At 39.9% G+C, this 18,211-nt stretch overlaps 4 protein-coding genes across 11 annotated transcripts; 2 read left to right on the top strand and 2 right to left on the bottom strand.

Moving 5' to 3' along the window:
* Positions 1-6: 6 nt before the first annotated feature.
* trpt1 (tRNA phosphotransferase 1) lies at positions 7-4,460 on the bottom strand. 2 transcript variants are annotated; one of them, XM_020592521.1, is made up of 9 exons: positions 4,426-4,460; positions 3,749-3,824; positions 3,531-3,582; positions 3,267-3,348; positions 2,694-2,863; positions 1,667-1,844; positions 1,533-1,589; positions 1,328-1,438; positions 7-1,227 (listed from the first exon to the last, which is right to left on the bottom strand). In XM_020592521.1, exons 2-9 carry the CDS (start codon positions 3,817-3,819, stop codon positions 1,205-1,207), a joined length of 744 nt encoding a protein of 247 aa, XP_020448177.1. In that variant the 5' UTR covers positions 3,820-3,824; positions 4,426-4,460; the 3' UTR covers positions 7-1,204. The 2 variants fall into 2 exon arrangements, with proteins under 2 accessions (XP_020448177.1, XP_020448167.1); XM_020592511.1 differs by lacking the exon at positions 4,426-4,460 and adding an exon at positions 4,138-4,219.
* On the top strand, positions 3,589-9,150 carry zbtb3 (zinc finger and BTB domain containing 3). Of its 2 annotated transcripts, none has more exons than XM_020592497.1 (3): positions 3,589-3,931; positions 4,502-5,331; positions 5,967-9,150. In XM_020592497.1, the coding sequence occupies exons 2-3, from the start codon at positions 4,505-4,507 to the stop codon at positions 7,060-7,062; spliced, it is 1,923 nt and encodes a 640-aa protein (XP_020448153.1). In that variant the 5' UTR covers positions 3,589-3,931; positions 4,502-4,504; the 3' UTR covers positions 7,063-9,150. The 2 variants fall into 2 exon arrangements, with proteins under 2 accessions (XP_020448153.1, XP_020448145.1); XM_020592489.1 differs by lacking the exon at positions 3,589-3,931 and adding an exon at positions 4,168-4,255.
* Positions 9,151-9,214: 64 nt separating this feature from the next.
* rnaseh2c (ribonuclease H2, subunit C) lies at positions 9,215-11,355 on the bottom strand. 3 transcript variants are annotated; one of them, XM_020595094.1, is made up of 5 exons: positions 11,274-11,355; positions 10,788-10,949; positions 9,979-10,094; positions 9,706-9,825; positions 9,215-9,441 (listed from the first exon to the last, which is right to left on the bottom strand). In XM_020595094.1, exons 2-5 carry the CDS (start codon positions 10,939-10,941, stop codon positions 9,418-9,420), a joined length of 414 nt encoding a protein of 137 aa, XP_020450750.1. In that variant the 5' UTR covers positions 10,942-10,949; positions 11,274-11,355; the 3' UTR covers positions 9,215-9,417. The 3 variants fall into 3 exon arrangements, with proteins under 3 accessions (XP_020450750.1, XP_020450734.1, XP_020450739.1); XM_020595078.1 differs by lacking the exon at positions 11,274-11,355 and adding an exon at positions 11,173-11,252; XM_020595083.1 differs by lacking the exon at positions 11,274-11,355 and adding an exon at positions 11,169-11,249.
* A 1,077-nt stretch (positions 11,356-12,432) lies between these two features.
* LOC109955015 (BSCL2 lipid droplet biogenesis associated, seipin) lies at positions 12,433-16,786 on the top strand. Of its 4 annotated transcripts, none has more exons than XM_020590789.1 (10): positions 12,433-12,522; positions 13,269-13,524; positions 13,636-13,714; positions 13,845-13,949; positions 14,072-14,107; positions 14,921-15,055; positions 15,138-15,235; positions 15,612-15,741; positions 15,897-15,975; positions 16,102-16,786. In XM_020590789.1, exons 2-10 carry the CDS (start codon positions 13,274-13,276, stop codon positions 16,149-16,151), a joined length of 963 nt encoding a protein of 320 aa, XP_020446445.1. In that variant the 5' UTR covers positions 12,433-12,522; positions 13,269-13,273; the 3' UTR covers positions 16,152-16,786. The 4 variants fall into 4 exon arrangements, with proteins under 4 accessions (XP_020446445.1, XP_020446428.1, XP_020446437.1 ...); XM_020590772.1 differs by having other exon boundaries at positions 13,806-13,949; XM_020590781.1 differs by lacking the exon at positions 14,072-14,107 and having other exon boundaries at positions 13,806-13,949.
* The last annotated feature ends 1,425 nt before the right edge of the window (positions 16,787-18,211 follow it).

The raw sequence follows: 18,211 nt of genomic DNA, 5'->3' as shown, positions 1-18,211 counted from the left end.
AACAAAATGGAGCCTTCACAGGCCGCATCAGATTCCCTGTGGATCTCAACAGTGGAAAACCATGTGGAATAGAATTTTATGTTTTATTATGCTGCATAAATGTCTTACAACCAATCTTGTTCTTATCTAACCTTTGTTCTACACACACACGCTGTTGCTCATAAGCTACTCAACTGATCCTCCTGCTGTCTTCCCTCTTGATGGACTACTGCCTGGTCAAACTGCTGGACATGTGGTCAAGGATCAGCAGGACTGACAACCAAACTCATGTAAACAATGTAAAATCAACAGTTGGATCAGCCAGCGCCTAACTTTTTTTCACCTCCTACTATCTAGTCTCAGTGTTGTGTCAGGATGCACAGAGTTGCAGTCTCTTTGTCACTTATCGATTCTGTTAGAAATTAAAGGGCACATTACAGCAACCACAATAATATTAGAGCCAAAAATAAAAAACAATTACTGCAAAAAAAATCATGCAAGTATGAAATGCTTAGCACATAAAGTTATGAATAAACAAACATTTATTAATTTAAATACAGCAGCTCACTTTGTTCTCTGTTGCCTTCACTCCGTATGGTCGTGGCATATGGTGGTAATTTCTGCTTCTTACACAGGAATCTTTGAAACAATTATCTCTCCTCACAATGTGTTTGTGTGAGTGTGTGTGTCCATATCTTACAAGAAACAGTTATGGCAGTCCGTTAATGAAAACCACAGTGTCTGTATCCTCTGCTTTGCCACACTTAGTCTTGTGACAAACCGCACATGCAGTGGCCTGGCTGGTTGTTGGCAGAAGTCGCTGTATGTTTGTAGCCAGGGTTATATAGTATTTTGCAACTACTTGGTTAAATAATATTGGCATTCAATGGGTTTAGCACTAACAATGGAATACGGAAAACAAAGCCTATACACTAATAAAAGTTGACATTAGCCAGTAAAGGCTGGTTGAATTGTCATATAAAAATAAAGGATGCTTCTCTAAAGCCATTCTGATCTTTCAATACTGGCACAAAAATGAAAGGTTTACCAGTTCAGTCCCATTTAAAATGATTTTTGCTTACAAAACCTTCTCAATGGGATGCTCCTGCCAAACAACAAGTGTTACCAAGGGAACTACAGTAGAATAAGTGCCAACCAACCATGGAAAGCTAGCACGGTCAGGCGAGTCCTGCTATGACCAATAACAAAGCAGTATCCACTGCTGCTACTGCAGTGGCAGGTTGCTCCCTGAAACACAGGACAAAAATGACCTCAGTGAACCAGTCAATGTTAGCCCTCCATCCTTATTTTCAAGATCTAATTTGATCCATGTGGTAGTTTTTCTTACTTGTAGGTCTCAGTCTTAAGGCTCGGCTGAAGTATTTAGGGAGTAGCTTTCCCTCTGCGTCACCTGCCGTCAGCAGCACGCCATTTTCTGACCAGAAGAACTCAATACCATCTGTACAGTCAGGTACACACATAAAACACATAAGAGAAATTCTTGCAGACCAAATGAAGCACACTGGGTGGGAGTCATTAGTGGATAAGCTTACCAGCAAGAGCTTTAGGGACGTCAATAAATACAGCTAGATCACATCCTTTCCTCATGCCTGGTGAGAAAATGGATGACACTGTAGAACTTGTCTGTCTAAATGTTCACCTGACTTCACTCTGTCACACAGCTTACCACTGATAACGCCATCCTCTCCTGGCAGGCCTGATGCCAGATGAATGTGCATTCTTTTCATGCGGCTCAGGCCCTGCTGCTGGATGGAGCTCCAGTTGCGGAGGTAGGAGCCGTGAACAGCCTCAGCAGGGCAGTCTGGAGAGCCAGCCAGGACCTGTTTCAGTTCCAAATCCATTACCTGACCACAGCGATAGAACCGGCATTAACATGGGGAGGTTTATGGACCAGAGTAAGATTTATTCATTTGTTTTCATTTTATTGAATCTGTTTTTTAAAAGATGCCTGGGAGCAACAGTTCTGTTGCTATATTAGTTGTGGAGATCTTGAAGTAAAATTGAACAATGTTGATGAGTAATTTAGAAGGGAAACTAAGGACATAAATGATCAATGAGCACTTGTATGTCTCATGTCCAGCTGACAAGTCAAATTTGCAACAAATGCCTCTTTCAAAAACCCAAGAAGAGAAAACATTATCAAGTATACAAACTTGAAAATGCATATTAACACCTGACCTGATGCTAGTCCCCAGAGTCTTTTTGTAACTTCACCTAACAATGATTACACTTATTTTAGAGGATTCAAATTATATTTTTCTTTTAAACTGACTGTCAGCCTATGCCATCTGAAAATTAGATTTTGACAAATAATTTGAAGGTGTAAATTGTGTTATTACATTTGCTTACACTCAGTGGGACTCTCCCACAGACACATGAAGCATCAGATTACCACACTCTCTCTGCATTCTCTGTGTTGCAGTTTGATTTTTGTTATCTGTGTGGCTCCAGAGATAAAAGGATGCAAATGTATGATGTGGCATTTCCTTTATTTAGATCACATTTAAAAATTACATGTTAGCTGGACCACAAGAAAGGAAATAAGCAGTTTTGGTGTCAATTGAAAATATAGTGAATACGGCATCTACCCAGGGGGATAACACATCGTGGCATTCTGGTTTGCTGACAAAATTAAATAAACTCTTTTCACAGTCTGCAGGTGTCGCTGGTGTTAGATTTAAGGGTCTGCATACCTGCACTGTGTGCCCCTGATTGGCACGAATTTGCAGGCGTCCATCCTCAGGGTGGGAACAGAGCTTAAAGCGCTGTTTGTCACATGTAGCCACTACTCTCTCGACATCTTCCAGTGAGTATGAGCGGAACTGTGGGTGTGCCAGGAGTTCTTCCACAAACAGGAAGCCATCTATGAGGGTTACAACTGTTATGCCATGGTCTCTGTCAGAATGATTTTCTCTCTTGGACTTACCAGCTTGTGCTACATGCTCTATTGGAACGCATTTACAGTTTGCAAGCATTCTGTACTCATTTATAGCAAAATTTAAAATCATGTCACATGGTCAGTGTAAGCTGAAGCCAAAAAATGTGAGGATTATCACCCTGATTTTATTAGGTACTTTGACTATGGCTCTTAAACTGAGAGATTCAATCAAGAAATCCCTTCAAAAATCTCAAGTTATTGTGTGTGAGACCCAAAACAGAGAAAGGGAATCTGCTGAAATGCATTGAAAATTAAATCTACTGTGACTAAACTGTGATAGTATCAGTGCAGGAACACTTGTGTTACCCAGACCATATTGTGAGCTAACCTGGACCTATTTGCAATCCCATCTGGTTGGCTCCATGGCGAAGAGCATAACACATGGATTTAGACAGACGTACGTCTCTGTCCTGGCAAGGAAGAAGGCATCTCTCATGACACACAGGCACATACAAATTCAGCTCTAAGTATGGCAGTAGTTTAAAAATGGGACCTAGACTTTACCATGTAAAACAGTTCATACTGCCTGCCTGTCAGGGTCCAGTCTCTGAACAACTCAAAACATTGAATTAACAGGGTTTCAATCTCTCACCTCACTACCACGACTTCTCCACTTTCCTCTCCCTCTTCTGCCTCCTTTGTCTCTGTCCATTTAAAATAAAGAAAGTTCGGTCATTCAAATCTTGATTTAAGCTGTTGGATACAGAGCCAATAATTGTACTTAATTCTATAAACTGCTACACAAGATCACACGTCGTTAGTAAACTGATGTCAACAAACGTAGTCCCACTTCCTGTCTTCTCTCCATACCCATCTGTAGGTGGAACTGTTTCGGCTGAATGGTTATACGGTAACCTGGCACCACCGAGGAAAAGCTGCATTTTCCCTGGAAGAAAACATCAGCCAGACAGTGGCTTCACGTAAAAAAAATAATGATCATATCTATGAAAATATGAGGTACCGCAGCTCGGAATCGGTGCAGACTATTTCACGGTAGGTTACAACTCATGCCGCGATCCAACCAGAGAACTGCGGTTACTGGGGCTTCCGGTGCTGGATTTTTACACGGAGGCTGAGCTAACTTGGCTAACTACTGTTAGCATAGTTAGTTTGTCTGGAACTGACTTTTTTTATTAGGTTTTTTTTTTGTTGGACACCCTCGGCATTTTGAGTAGCATGTTAATATGCTACCCATGTACCTTTCACACCTGCACGCCCGTGGCTGCCTTGTTTATTTGCGCGCTACCGTTAAAATATGATGATATTAAGAGGTCCTAGACGAAGACAGTGGACTGGCGAATTCGCCTGGTCACCATGGTAACGTACCGTTAGATATTGGGTGTATGCGTTAATAAATACGTGGCATACGTGTTATACGTTAGATAAGCATGGCAACACTAGAAATGACTAAATTAGTGCAAATCATTACTTTCACAAAAAAAAGTAAAAAGGTAGCCTTATATTTTAAGATACTTTGCATAGCTCACTGTGGTGATTTATTTCTAAGACAGCAGAATTCTCCTTTTCCCTGTATTGTCTCTATTTTTATCCTCTGTTGCTCAGGTGATGGAGTTCCCTCAGCATGCCCAGCAGCTGCTGTCAGCTCTGCGTTCCCAGCGCCAGCGGGGCTTCCTCTGTGACTGCACCGTCTTGGTGGGCTCATCCTGTTTCCTTGCTCATCGGGCTGTTTTGGCCTCCTGCTCGCCTTTCTTCCATATGTTCTACTCAGACTCTCCAGGGGCCAGTGGTAGCAATAGTACAAACAGCTGTGTCACACTCGATAGCGACATTGTCACAGCTGCTGCATTTGGCTTGTTGTTGGACTTTGTCTATGAAGGTGTGTTGCAGCTGGAGGAGTCTCCTCCAGTGGAGGACATATTGGCAGCTGCCAGCTTTCTGCACATGAACGAGGTGGTAAGAGTGTGCAAGAGACGACTGCAGAGACGAGGGCCTCTAGCTGAGGCAGATAGCACTCGCTCTGAAGAGAGTGCTGGTCTGAGGAAAGCAATAGAGACAGGAAGAGAAGGTGGAGGTGTCAGGGGAGCTGAGCCTGTTGTGCCAATGGCAGATCACTTGAATCCAGTCACCATGGCAGCGCCACTTTCATCAGTGTCCATAGTGATGGAGAGGAGTCAGATGGAATCTGTGAAGTCTGAGCGGAGGATTGGTGGGGGCTCATCAGAGGCACGAGTTCAGACTCCACTGAGCCCTGACCTTGCTGATACCACCCAGCCAGGAATGGACGCCCCTCCTCTGCCCCCAGGTGGAGAGTTGGTGCAGGGCCTCATGACGGGGCAGTCTGCCCTTACCTCTAGAGATCACGCCAGGTCGGGAACTGGAGGTCAGAAGCAGGGGTCGGCACTTTGCAGCCCTTGCAGCACAACAGAGACATGGTATGTGTCTGTTGTGAAGTTCACAACAATCTTAACCAGGGAAAAATAAAAGTAAAATAGAAATAGCCCAAGCACAATAGTTTACTTTACTCTGTACTGTAAATATGAGAATTGTGAACCCATGAATTGGGTTTGGCCCAACTGGTATGTGCCAGTGAGGTTCCATTTAACAGCCTGTCCTTTGAATCACATGTTTTTTATTAATTTAGTATATAATCTAGCCTTCATTAATTGTGTATTTTCAGTATTGTTCTGGTTATATTTTATTTTATTACTGCAAATCATGATCAGCAGTTTTGTAACCTTAATTAACAAAAGGGTCATTTCTAAGGCAGAAACTGGATCCTGAAACATTTGAGAAATTTGACAACCTGTAACCATGTGATCTGCAACCTGACATGTCATTTCCTAACCTAAGCAGGTATCATAATATTCATTGATATAAGAATTATAAGATAATCTGATTTCCCCACTGCCTTCATAGAAAAGAGTATTTAAATGAAAAATTTAGTTGATTCCTTTACTTAGCGCATTCAGCACTACATACAGTATACGCTAAGTTGTTCTTCTATCTACTGATGGGCATTATTTGTTGTTACTAAATGACTGTCTTCCTTTCTTTGATCTTTCACCAGCCACAGCAGTAACCAGCAGCCCTCGTCCTCATCTTCTTCCACCCTGGTCGCAGTGAGCCAGACTGGTGGTCGGTCAGTCGTTGCTCTTTCCCAGTCAGAATCCTGTCTCTCCCCTAGTCCACATCAGGATACACCACGATTCCCCAGGGACAACGACTCTGTTAGGAAACCCTCAGATACTGAGCATAGAGGAGCATCAGGTGGAAGACAACAGATGGTCATGTTACTCAAAACATCAGCACTCACCTCTCACTTACAAGCCAACCCAACACACACATCGGTCCAGCGTGCACATCCTCAAATCCAGAGCACTCTGTTGCTTCAACACAAAAAGTCAGACTTCCACGCTGCTCCTCAGACCCAAACCCTTACAGGCCTTGCAAGGGATACAGGAGTTTCTCCAATTTCTAGAAACGGAAAATCTCACCCTCTTGTGGACAAAGTAAGGACAGATGACAGTGAGGAAGAGAATATGAAAGTCAAGGTGGAGGCCATTGTTATATCTGATGAAGAGCTCGAGGAGGAGAAAGAGGAAGTCAGAGAGAGAGAACCAGTGATGGAAGTGGATGATGAGTTTGAAGATGACATCCAAGAAGAGGATCTGAACAGCCCTCAGTTTCTCTCCTCTCACCCACAGGGCATCTTACAAATGACCTCCCACTCAAATGACTACTCCTTCCCTCTCTCCCCCTCCTCCTCCTCGGGTGCTGGCCCTTCCTCCCAGGACACCCCCTCCTTTGCCATCTCCCTCATTCCTTCATCCACAGCTCAGCAGCATTCAGACCCTCCTGCCTATTTCCAGGACTCTATGGGGAACTTTGTGGAGGATGTCCCCACATGTGGAGTCTGTGGAAAGACTTTCTCATGTACATACACACTAAGACGCCATGCCATTGTGCACACACGAGAGCGCCCTTATGAGTGCCGCTACTGTTACCGGAGCTACACACAATCAGGTGACCTGTACAGACACATTCGTAAAGCTCATGATCACACACTGCCAGCCAAACGCAGCAAGGCAGATATAGAACCCTCCCTGCCACCACAGCAGCCACCACAGCAACCAGCACAGCAACCACCACCATCTCTTAGCTAACGTGTAAATACCCACAGCTGTATTTCTGTATTTATACACAGAATTTTAACTTAATATCCTAACTGTAATTCTACCTTTAAACCTACATTGAAATTCCTTTAAGTAATAAGGGTACATTCACACATATGGATACAAAGTAGGTAACTGTATCTGGCCTCCAGTGAATCTGTTGTGTTAAGCACATGTTGTACATTTTCTGCTCTGATTGTGCTGCAAAGCTAGGTCTCATTCATAAAGAATGGCAGCTGTCACTGGCCCATCCTTTTGAATCCATATGTGTAAACCATGGACTCTATAAAGATGGCCAACGCGACAGCTCCCAGAAGTGAAGCCACAATAAGTTGATTCCCCCTTGGCGACTGGTTGCAGTATAAAGATCTTTCCAAACTAGAGGCACATTTTTTGTACTTTTATTTATTTATTTCCATGTCAGTAATACATTTCAAACCAATATTCTGTCAGTGAAACCTTGCACATCAAAAACTGAATATCGCTGAGAGAAAAACGGCATTTATTTTTTTTGCACCAGGGTCAGTTTTCTCAACCTTTTGCAACACAGCTTGCTGGAATGTTGCAACATTCTTAACATAAGCGCATGGTGCACCATCAGCTAAACCTGATTTATTCAAGTCATGTTTAGTATATATTTGACCTCAGACACATGGCCAGTCATAAACTCTGCCCCCTCCATGTGTAGTGATGGATAAACTGAGGCTTTCTGAAGCACTCAATCAAAATGAAGCTACTGTGTTTTGAAGCATTTGACACAATCAAAACCGGTACCATCTGGTGACATGTCATCCATCTTTAAATAAAGTCTATGTTGTGAATGTACCATAACGCCCAAGGTGTGAAACCCCCTGCCTATCTTTTTCTAAGTTTTAGAAATGTCTCATTCATGGTTTTTCATCTCAGGCTCTACTAGACAGTCTAATTTTAATACATCTATGTTCTATTTCAGAATTAAACACTACCCAATGCTTACTACAATTTATATTTTATACTACTTTCTTACATGTTACATGACAGTATACACTAATGGATATACTAGGTTTGAACCCACAAGCTTCTTGCTATGAGGCAAGTGCTAACAACTGCATCAGCCATAAGTACAGAAGTACACACATTAAACAGTGGCAATGATGTCAGTCCTCACTTACACACTTTAAATTAATGTATATTTATGACTGTTGTCTGTATAGAATCTGATACCTGTGCTGTTGTATTATGTAAAATTTAAGAGGTATTTTTACAGTTTTAGGTTTGTACTGTTTTAATAGTTATACCATCCATATGCTTGTATGGATGTAGAAATGATTAAACTTCAGTGTTGTAAGAAGGGATGTTTCGGTAGGTATGAAAATATTTCAAAGAGTCATGTGACATCTTATGTTTTCTACATTAACTCAACCTAAGGGAAGGTTGTTTTAAATGTTAGTAGTTACTAATATTAACTTGTACGACTGCCTCTTCAGTGTGTGACTCTGTGCCAGCTAAGTTTGGCAGATTGTAAATGTAGTAGTACCGTTTAGTGTTTTACTAACAAAGTGAAACCATCAGCCGTTTGTGTGGAAGCAAATACCATGTGGTAGAGTATATTTGAAGTACACAATCACCTGTGCTATCTGGGCTTAATCTTACCTTGTTTCATCTTCTTCAATCCTCCCCTCATCTCCTTTAGCAGCAGTGTACAGAGTATTTGATTAGGAAGACTTGCAAATGAAATGACTGACTGAGACATTAAAGTGGCAGCCATAGAAAGAGATTGAATTCATTAATAATGAAGGTACTTTCAGTAGTAGTGGACATGAGGGGTGAGGAGGGAAGTTTGTCCTTGCTCATTTCCACTGTGCTCTTTCACTTCTAAAGTGTTTCCTGTAGTGTGACAGAATATATAGTATAAGCACACTTTGACAGATGCAGTAATTCTGCCTTCTTTTTAAATGTTCAAATTTAGACTTTAAATGTGCCTGAATGACTGTGTGATACTTCGAAGTTTGTTGTTCTGTACCATTTTACATGTTTTGGGGATTATGTTAGTAGGTTTCACGGTAGACACTGTGAAATATCTTAAATGTTACCTTGTAATTAAACACAAACTGTGTAAATATTGTAATGTTTTACTGAATCACACCATGCACAGGTTGGTCAGTCTGCATTATCTTTTATTTTTTCTTATCTCACTACAAAAGAACATATAGAAAATATAAACATGACATCTGTTACTTATTGCTCTGCAACAGTAACAGTGAACTAGTTGGCATTAACCAGCAAATTAGTTTAATTCCATGCATTTCATTTCTAACACATGGAGGTGACACCAGCCTGCCCCAGTTTAGCAGGAAGTCTTTTTGTTCAGTCTTCTACTGGTCCATGGATCTGTGAAGAGACAAAATATTAGCATCCACCTACAAATGCATGCAGCTTTGTGCTTGAATCTAAATGAATTCTAATGAAATATTGTCATCAGAGTAGCTGGGTAGCTTTTTTTTGTCAATTTTGACAGTGTTTGTTAGAGAGAAACAAAAGGACAATACTGTTCAACAACAATTTTCAAATTGTCAAAATATTGCAATGACACTGACTTGACTTTTATTTGATTAAAGTGAGCTGCAAGAAGAGGAAAGGGGAAAAAGCACTCACTGCCTCAGCCAGCTCAGGCCAGTCCATTGCCATCACAACTGTGTCATCAGAGTTTGGAGGAGTTTCCAGGTTCCAGTAGGTCACTTTGTCAAACACAGAAGACACCCTCACAGTCCTGTCCTGGAATTCAAGATTATGTAGACAGAATAACAAAATCCTTAGCCACACAGCTGTATGATTTTTAGTCGGTGCTTTGCCTTATGTTTACCTGAGACAGGTCAGCATACAGTAAAAGGTTTTTGTAGTGTGAAAAATGTGATGAGTGGCGTTTACCTCTTGGTCAGAGCCGGGCTTGTCGACAACTTCTTTCAGCACCAGGCCGGTGTAGCCCTGTGGGCAGCTAAGCTCCTGCCCTTTCAGCCCACGCCCTCTGAATGACACTGTCTTCTCTGTAATGAGAAAAATGCACAAAGGACCACTGTTAGTGTTTTTCCCCCTCTAAAAATGATTGCAGGCTAAAATGTAAGATGTACCTGTTTGAATCTATATGATGCAACAAACTGAGGTCCTCAATTGCTACAAAAATGTTAAAACAATTCATCATTGACTCAGATAATATGAAATCACTTTCCAAAAGCTGTAGACTATAGACTTGGCATGATAACACTGTTTTAATTCATTTGAAAAATAAATTTAACATATCATGATGATCATAGTGAAACAAACTCCCATGCTGTCCTGGGATTTTTCTGAACTATAGAACTGGTATTCATTATCACAACAGCTGGACACTACTCCCCATCTAGGTTGGACACAAAGTCAGCCAGTGATTACTAGATAAAGCAGCATAGAAATCAGTAAAGGTGGATGGTGGTCATTTTGACATTTTATTCATGCCAGTGTGTCCAATTAAAACATGGTCACCAGAGTAAGCAATTTTTAAGAACCTAATGGCTTTCACCCTAAGGGTCATATATATTGTAGGCATTAGTGTCATTATTATTTTTTATTGGGATTTATCTCCACCTCTGTTGTACTAACTACAATCTAGTGCAGTAACACTTATCATTACTTTACAACTTGAGAGGCTTTAAACTAATCAGAACAAAAAATCTGACACATATCAAATATATACTTTGTACCATATTTGCGATCTTTTGTTGTAGCAGTGAGGTATTGTGAGACCTGGGCCGGCCCATTGTGTTCAATCTCACAGGGCATGAGGTGGACTGGAGCACGCTGTGCCTGGCTCACCGATGATATATGAACATGAGTAACACTGGTGTTACAGGACATAATGCAACCTAAAGAAACGAATAAAGAAAATGATCAACATAAAAATCAATAAGAAAAACATTCGATAGTTGCAGGACCAACAATCCTACTAACTGTAATTGCAGTTCAGAGAGTTATACTTATCTAACACGTTTTGAGAAAAATGTATGGATTCGTAACCTCCCATGGTTTAATAACTGGTGGTTACAGAGTCGTTTTTGCAAACTTTCCCCAAGTAAACAACGCACTTCCCATACTCTCTTTGCATTTTCTCCGCAGTTCCTCTTATTATTACTCTTGTTGTTTACTGACCATATTAGCTATTAGAGATACATAACTGCAACTTTATTTACCTTTAGTTTCAGAAGCTTTTCAAACTGAAATGTATTAGACCTTTTCCGGTTACTTCAAGTCGCTATGTGTGATTGGATAAAAGGTCTTCTTCTACGATGGAAAATCTTTGGAGTTTTTTTTTTTCTGTTGCCGCTAGAAGATGTTGCCACCTGTTGGTGAAAGGTTTTTCCTACAATTGTTTTTTCTTCATATTAACTTGTTTATTTTTGTTTTTTCTTACTTCTGTCCTTGTGGTATCTGTATTGAGATATATTTAACTTTTTTATGACAGAGCTTATATCTCCTCCCAGGGTCATTTTTTGGTCAATGACTGTATCTCAGTGTTGCTCAATTTCTTGATTGGTTTACAAAGTAACACTCATTTGGCAGTGTATTAGGTACACCTAGCCAAGTTTAATGTGCACAGTATGTGTTTTTGTGTTTTCAGTATGTATGGATTAGTAGTATTTCTGAATTTGGTTTCCCCATCTAAACTGCATCTAAACAGATGTTTAGTTTGTGCTTTCTCTGTTGTACAGTATGTCCTCTGTTCTTAGGAGCCACTGTGTTTTCTGGGATATTAGAGTTTTTCGGCACATTTAGCAGCGATGGAGAAAAAACAGACTCCAAACAAGAAAGTAATCATTTCAACAGTTAAACATGTATAGCAATGAATATAAATAGCCAGCATGGATAAAAGTTTGGATTGTGATGTGAACTACAATGAATGAATAAGATAACAATACAGACTGCTCTTGAGGTCAAGTTATCCAATATTGTCATTGAAGGTAATCTGTTACTATGAAGTGCTCAAACAGAACAAAAAAGCAGACATAAGCAGTTGTATTATCTTTCTTCAGGGAGTTACGATATAACACAAGTAGCTATGATTGTTTTTGTCACCCAAAAATAAAACATTTGTTTTGCTTTATGTCCAGTGTGATCACTAAAATATTCCAGTAGGATACATGTACTGTAGAGTAGTGTATTTTGTTTTGTAGTAGGCGAAGTAAACTCAAGATCTCAAACCTCCGCCCTGTCATCAGTGTTGCGTACAATACTAAAACTCTGTTCCAGTTGGCAGCAGCATGTATGTTCATGTGGGATGGCCTAAACTCTGTCCAATGGCAGGGTTTTAGGAGCTAAGGGTAAGTTACTGAGGGGTTTTCTGTTCGCAGCATTTCATCAAGACAGTATCAAGCATGAAGAGACTTCAAGAAAAGGAGAAGTGATTTCGTAACAGTACGTAGTTGGCCAACAAAAACAAAGGTGAGTTTTTTTAATACCAAGACATGCTGTAGTTGGATACCATATATAAAATAAATTAGACCACTTTCTTAATGTTTTAAAGCTCAAATTAAAAATGCTTGCCAGCATAACTCTTAATTTGAAATGTGTTAGCTTTCATGTATGTGTTGAGCAAGTCACAACTCCCTTCCTCTTTCAATGATTAAAACTTTGGTCACATGAAATTGGAAAATACAAAGTTTAGTTTGCAGATATTTGATGTTTAGTGTGGATCATTGATACATACTTTTACTCCACCAGTATTTTTACACAGTACATGTGCCAAGGCAAAGCGATTCAAATATCTTGATTTTTTTTTTTCTCCTACAATAGATCCATGTAATTTAGGGGCAGTTGACTGTTGGCACAGTTTGGAGTCATCTGATATGACAGGCCTCTGCTTGTAATTATGATTGGACACAGTAATTTTCCAGATCTCAGTGCTTTGAATGAGATGACTTAAATTTCATAGCATCGATTTTTACCAACCACAGTAAGCTTTTGTAACTTTATACAATGCTCAGTGTCTGTTTTCACAGGAAACCGTGGACCAAATAACTTTTTAGACAACAGGCAACACATTTCAGTGGCTGTGACTTTTAATTAATCAATTAATTATTCTATAAATAATACTATATCTGTCTTTGTTTACAGCTATACTTGGCAAACTCTGCTCTTATCTGTTTTTCAAAAACTCCTCTAATCTTCACTGTCTATTGGGTTTTTAGATTTCATGGATCAAAGGAGTCATTTACATTCAGGAGATGACGGAGAGCAGTCAGTTCGTGTTGATGAGATGCTGCTAAGACTCCAGGGTGCTGTTGCCATGGCGATGTCACGCACCCGTCAGAGAGTTATTCAGGGCTTTGTTGTGTTTTTATTTGTCTTCCTGCTCTTCTGGCTTGCTGCCTTTTTATATGGGAGCTTCTACTACTCTTACATGCCCAGGGCAGCTTTTTCCACACCAGTGCACTATCACTACAGGTGTGTATGTGAAGCATTGTCCAACTGCATCAGTAAAACACACTGTACTTACTGCTGTGCTTAATTCCCTCTTTGTGGCTTTTACTCAGTCATACTTGATTTTGTCCACAGGACAGACTGTGAATCCCCTGCTTCTTTCTTGTGCTCTTATCCACTGGCCAACATCTCCTTGATGAGAAATAAGAAGCATGTATGTAGTGTACAGTATATATCTGCCTCTGTTTGGGTATTAAACTTTAATCTATTCCCGGTAGTATCATCGCTTTAAAATGTATATGCAGGTGCTGACATTCAGCCAGGCCTATCGGATCTCTCTGCAGCTGGAGATGCCCGAGTCTCCAGCCAATCAAGAGCTGGGGATGTTCCTGATCAAAGCAACCTGCTTTTCTCAGGATGGAAGCCAGGTTGCCACCTCTGCTCGCTCCGTAGGTTGCAGCTGTTGTGTTTATCTCCTAGGTGGTCACATGTGTACATACAATCAAATAAAGCTTTGTTACTAGTTTCTGCAAACATCTGCAATTCACTGTGGCATTGCTATGTTTCTCAGGCAAGACAGCTGCTATCTGCCGCCAGCTCTCGCTTTGTGAGTACAGTGCTGATGCATAATAACCTTTTAATAATTACACAACCTGGTCAGAGCCAGATCAGAGCTGCTTGTGCTTGCTGCAGAGCACCACTGCAACAGATGGTGATTTTGGTGCTCAGCTCATTCTAGTGACAGAATGAACATGTGAAATAATAGCTAATACACATAGACCAATTACTTCACTGGACACTGAGTAATCTGAAATATAGAAACCCCCAATACAATGCAATGCAGCAGTCCAATAATAAATACTTCATTCTCTTGAAGCTTAACACTAAATTAAAGGGGTGCTGATATGCTATATTTTAAAGCTCTGTTTTTGTTTTGGACTGCATTAAATTATAAGACATTTTTGAATAATCTTGTGCATCTATACAAAATATACTAATCATTCTCACAAAAGCCTTAAATCTTACCCTAGAACTGAGCCAACACAACAAATTCACGCTTTAGTTTGAACCAGAAATCTTCTATTGCACTACATAACACTGGACAGGAATCTCTATTTTTTTGGTTTCGCAGCATAGGTCACTGAAGTAGTGTCCACTGAGATCAGCTTTTGTTAGTGTTAATTAAAGTGAGCACAAAACCCAGTCACTGAGTTACACAATGGGTAAAACCTTTGCATTCAATACAACTTCAGTCATCTTTTCCTAAATATTCATTAGGTCATCACTGAAAACATTTGGGATATGGTATCAAATGTGTAAGGAAAGAGCACATTCATTAATACCAGGGGACAGATTAAAATTATTTCCAGTACTGTGTTGCTCCAGGTGTTCAGGTTAACTGTGTTGTCCTGTTGGTCAGAGCATGCTGCGATACCGCTCAAACCTGCTGAGGAGCCTGGGAACGCTGCTGTTCCTCCCGGCCTTTCTCACTGGAGCAGCTGAGCAGAAACAGGTGGTGGAGGTGGAGCTCTTCTCAGACTACACAGACGACCCTGTGAGTGTTGTGATGCTTTGTGAGTAAATGAGGGTACAAGTATTTTATTGAAGTCAAGCCAGTATGTTGTTTTTTTTCCCAGTATGCCCCAGCGGAGACAGCCATCATCGAGATCCTGTCCAACAAAGTGGAGATCTATTCATCTCATCTGTACATTCATGCTCATTTCACTGGCATAAGGTGAGAATCCTTTTCCCCACATGGCCCAAACATTTGTCACATAAAAGTGATGGGTGCACCATGCTGTTTTTAGATGCCTCTGTCGAAGAAGCATCACAAGAAAAAATGAAATTGACATTTTCTGTTTTGAGTCACTTTTTCATTTTCTTCAGTGGAGAAACTCACTTCTCCTGGTGGATTTTTGCCTCCATGTACAATTATTTTCATTTTATTATTGTATTGTATTATTGTCTGTGGGTTACTGAAGGGAATTACAGGAAATTACCTCCTATTAGATGAGACAAAATCAGGACAAGATAAATATTTTGTTAACATCTCATCACAGTATAACACTTGTAATGTTGCACTGACATTTTTTTCTCTGTTTCCTCGTCAGATACTTGTTGTTCTACTTCCCTGTCATATCAGCATTAGTTGGTGTTTCCAGTAACTTCATCTTCCTCAGTGTCCTCTCTGTCCTGAGCTACATAAGGCTGCTGTTGGGAGTAGGGTGGAGACCAGAGCAGGTGAGAGGAAAGACAACACTTAATGAACACAGCATCCTGTCTTTAGTTCCAGGGCTGCATGGTTCACAAGTTTGCGAATTGTTACCAAATTCCTCTCAGGTGTTGTAGCTCAGACTCAGCAGGCTCTGTGTGCTCGTTTTCCTTGTTGTTTACAGCTCAGAATAGATAGACCACTGTCAGAGAGGGAAGGGAACACAAACAACCAGCAAGAGGACAAAGAAGATGATTCTGCAGGTACAAAGAAATAAAGCAGACACTGTCAAACAGTAACATCGAATAATGTTATTTAAGTTATTTGCATCAGTCTCTTGGCATCAAAAACACAGGTGTGTTTGACTGCAGAAACCAATCTTTTTACAGGTACTGCAGAGCTGCAGGGTCCCCTCCAGACAACCCCCCACAAATCTTAGCCAGGAGAAACCCCTTTTACACTTTGGTGACAGTGCAGAGCTGGAGAACAGACAGATGCAGGTCATGTTGAAATAACTGAATAAAAGGTAGCCTGAGGCCATACTGTAAATAAAGAGCAACAGAAAGTGTAGAGATTGATCTTGATAGTGAGATGTAAGGATCAAGATTTATAATGGATGAAAAAGACTCATAAAGCACCTTTACAACACTAACAAATATGTGTGTTATGACTGAAGCTGACCTGTTTGAGCTGTAGATCAGGAAAGCTGTCATTTATACTTTTACATGATGTAATCTGTGTTCTGCTGGTATTTTAATGGTAACACCCTGTGATCTACAAGACTGATATTATTACTTGATATACAAATCTCACAAGATCAGTGCCTGTAACCCTCATCTGGTGGTCACTATGGAGAAATTTTGTGTAGTAAATAAATACAAAATGAAATTTGTATAAAAAATAAATGGGCAAATTAATACAAACTATGTCATGTAACTCTGAAATCATGAAATAATACTATACATTTTAAAGCTCAGCAAATCTGCTTCTTCATCCATTATCGATACCGCTTATCTTATCTGAAGCCAATCCCAGCTGACACTGGGTGAGAGGCGGGGTACACCATGGATAGGTTGCCAGTCTATCACAGGGCTGACACTTAGAGACAGACAACCACAGACACACACACACTCCTATGGGCAATTTAGAGTCCTCAGTAAACCTAAGCAGCATGTCTTTGGACTGTCGGAGGAAGCCGGAGTACCCAGAGAGAATGCAGAGAGAAGATAGAGAGGCATTGAGTCGGCACGGGCTTGAACCTGGAACCTGTGAGGCAACAGCACTAATCACTGCTCCACCATGCCGCCCTCTGCATCTTCATTCCTTTCAAATTGTCAATTTTCCAAAGTCTGTTTTGTTTCACAATGCAGTTGTCCTCAGCAACCCTTTTATTTCAAAATTTTACTTTTCATTACGTCATTGTCAGCCAATCAAGACAATCAGGGCAGAGCCAATTATGTGACTAGCTTTTCCTTTGGTCTGAGTCCAGTTTGTTAATGACAGACAAAGTCTGTGATAAAATGAACTCACTGCTGAAATTTGTTATTAAAAATGTTTTTAAATAATAAATGTGGGAATTATATAAAATACATAAAAATACATAAAATGACCAATAAACTGAAGCAGGATAGAATAATTCTTTTAAAAACTATTTTGAAATGGTTATTTTTTATATTTTACTTATCTAAAAAAAATCTATAACTATATAAAATTATGATTAAAACAAGGCAACCTGTGCATCTTTTTTAACTATACAAAAAGACATTTTATATTGATAAATATAACCTTTTAAAATTTTTTCATTGGACTATTTCTGTGGGATTAGGAAACACTGTCTTCAAACAGTTAACCCAAAAAGGACAAACACTCTGGGTGAATCGTAATAACGTCACTGTATGCAAAATATGGCTCCAGCATAGAAAGTGAGAAAGGGATGTAGCTCACTGACAAACACAAAGCGTTCTATCACTGAAAACTAACTGGTGGAAAACACTTTGAAGGTAAGGTTATATAAAGAATTCATAAAGGACAGATCCAAGAAGGCGGAAGAAAAATATAAGTTGTATAAGAAGACATTAACTGCGTTATTGAGGATATGTAAGAAACAATATTACTCTAAAGTATTAAAGGATAATAAAAATAACATGAAAGGTACTTGGAATATACTAAATAAATTGATTAGAAACAGTACCAGCAGGAGTAACTACCCTCTATATTTTATGGACAATGATACACCGGTCAACAGATTTGAGGATGCAGTTGAGAAGTTTAATAGGTTTTTGTGAATGTGGGTCCTAGCTTAGCAAGTAGCATTTGTACAGATGTCAATATAAATAACAATACTATTGAAAGGAATATGTGTTCTATGTTTCTGAAGCCAATAGTTGAAAAGGAAATTATAGATATAGTGAACAAATGTGGTAATAAATCATCCAGTGATAGTGATGGTATCAGTATGACAATGGTTAAATGGGCAATCGAGGGGATATGCAAACCATT

The sequence above is a fragment of the Monopterus albus genome, unplaced genomic scaffold, assembly GCF_001952655.1.
Source record: "Monopterus albus unplaced genomic scaffold, M_albus_1.0 scaffold2.1, whole genome shotgun sequence".
NCBI classification, from domain to species: Eukaryota; Metazoa; Chordata; class Actinopteri; order Synbranchiformes; family Synbranchidae; genus Monopterus; species Monopterus albus.
Note: the sequence above shows the minus strand (reverse complement) of the source record. Positions and strands in the feature narration are given on the sequence as shown.

Coding starts and splice junctions, on each gene's coding strand:
- LOC109955015 (XM_020590772.1), top strand. CDS start 13,274: ATGGATCAAAGGAGTCATTTACATTCAGGAGATGACGGAGAGCAGTCA. Junction 15,742..15,896: donor TAGGGTGGAGACCAGAGCAG/GTGAGAGGAAAG, acceptor TGTTGTTTACAG/CTCAGAATAGATAGACCACT. Junction 15,976..16,101: donor CAAAGAAGATGATTCTGCAG/GTACAAAGAAAT, acceptor ATCTTTTTACAG/GTACTGCAGAGCTGCAGGGT.
- rnaseh2c (XM_020595078.1), bottom strand. Junction 9,826..9,978: donor AGCCCGGCTCTGACCAAGAG/GTAAACGCCACT, acceptor CTTGAATTCCAG/GACAGGACTGTGAGGGTGTC. Junction 9,442..9,705: donor GGCCTGAGCTGGCTGAGGCA/GTGAGTGCTTTT, acceptor GTCTCTTCACAG/ATCCATGGACCAGTAGAAGA.
- zbtb3 (XM_020592489.1), top strand. Junction 5,332..5,966: donor TGCAGCACAACAGAGACATG/GTATGTGTCTGT, acceptor ATCTTTCACCAG/CCACAGCAGTAACCAGCAGC.
- trpt1 (XM_020592521.1), bottom strand. CDS start 3,819: ATGCAGCTTTTCCTCGGTGGTGCCAGGTTACCGTATAACCATTCAGCC. Junction 3,583..3,748: donor ACAGTTCCACCTACAGATGG/GTATGGAGAGAA, acceptor TTAAATGGACAG/AGACAAAGGAGGCAGAAGAG. Junction 1,845..2,693: donor ATCAGGGGCACACAGTGCAG/GTATGCAGACCC, acceptor CGCTGTGGTCAG/GTAATGGATTTGGAACTGAA.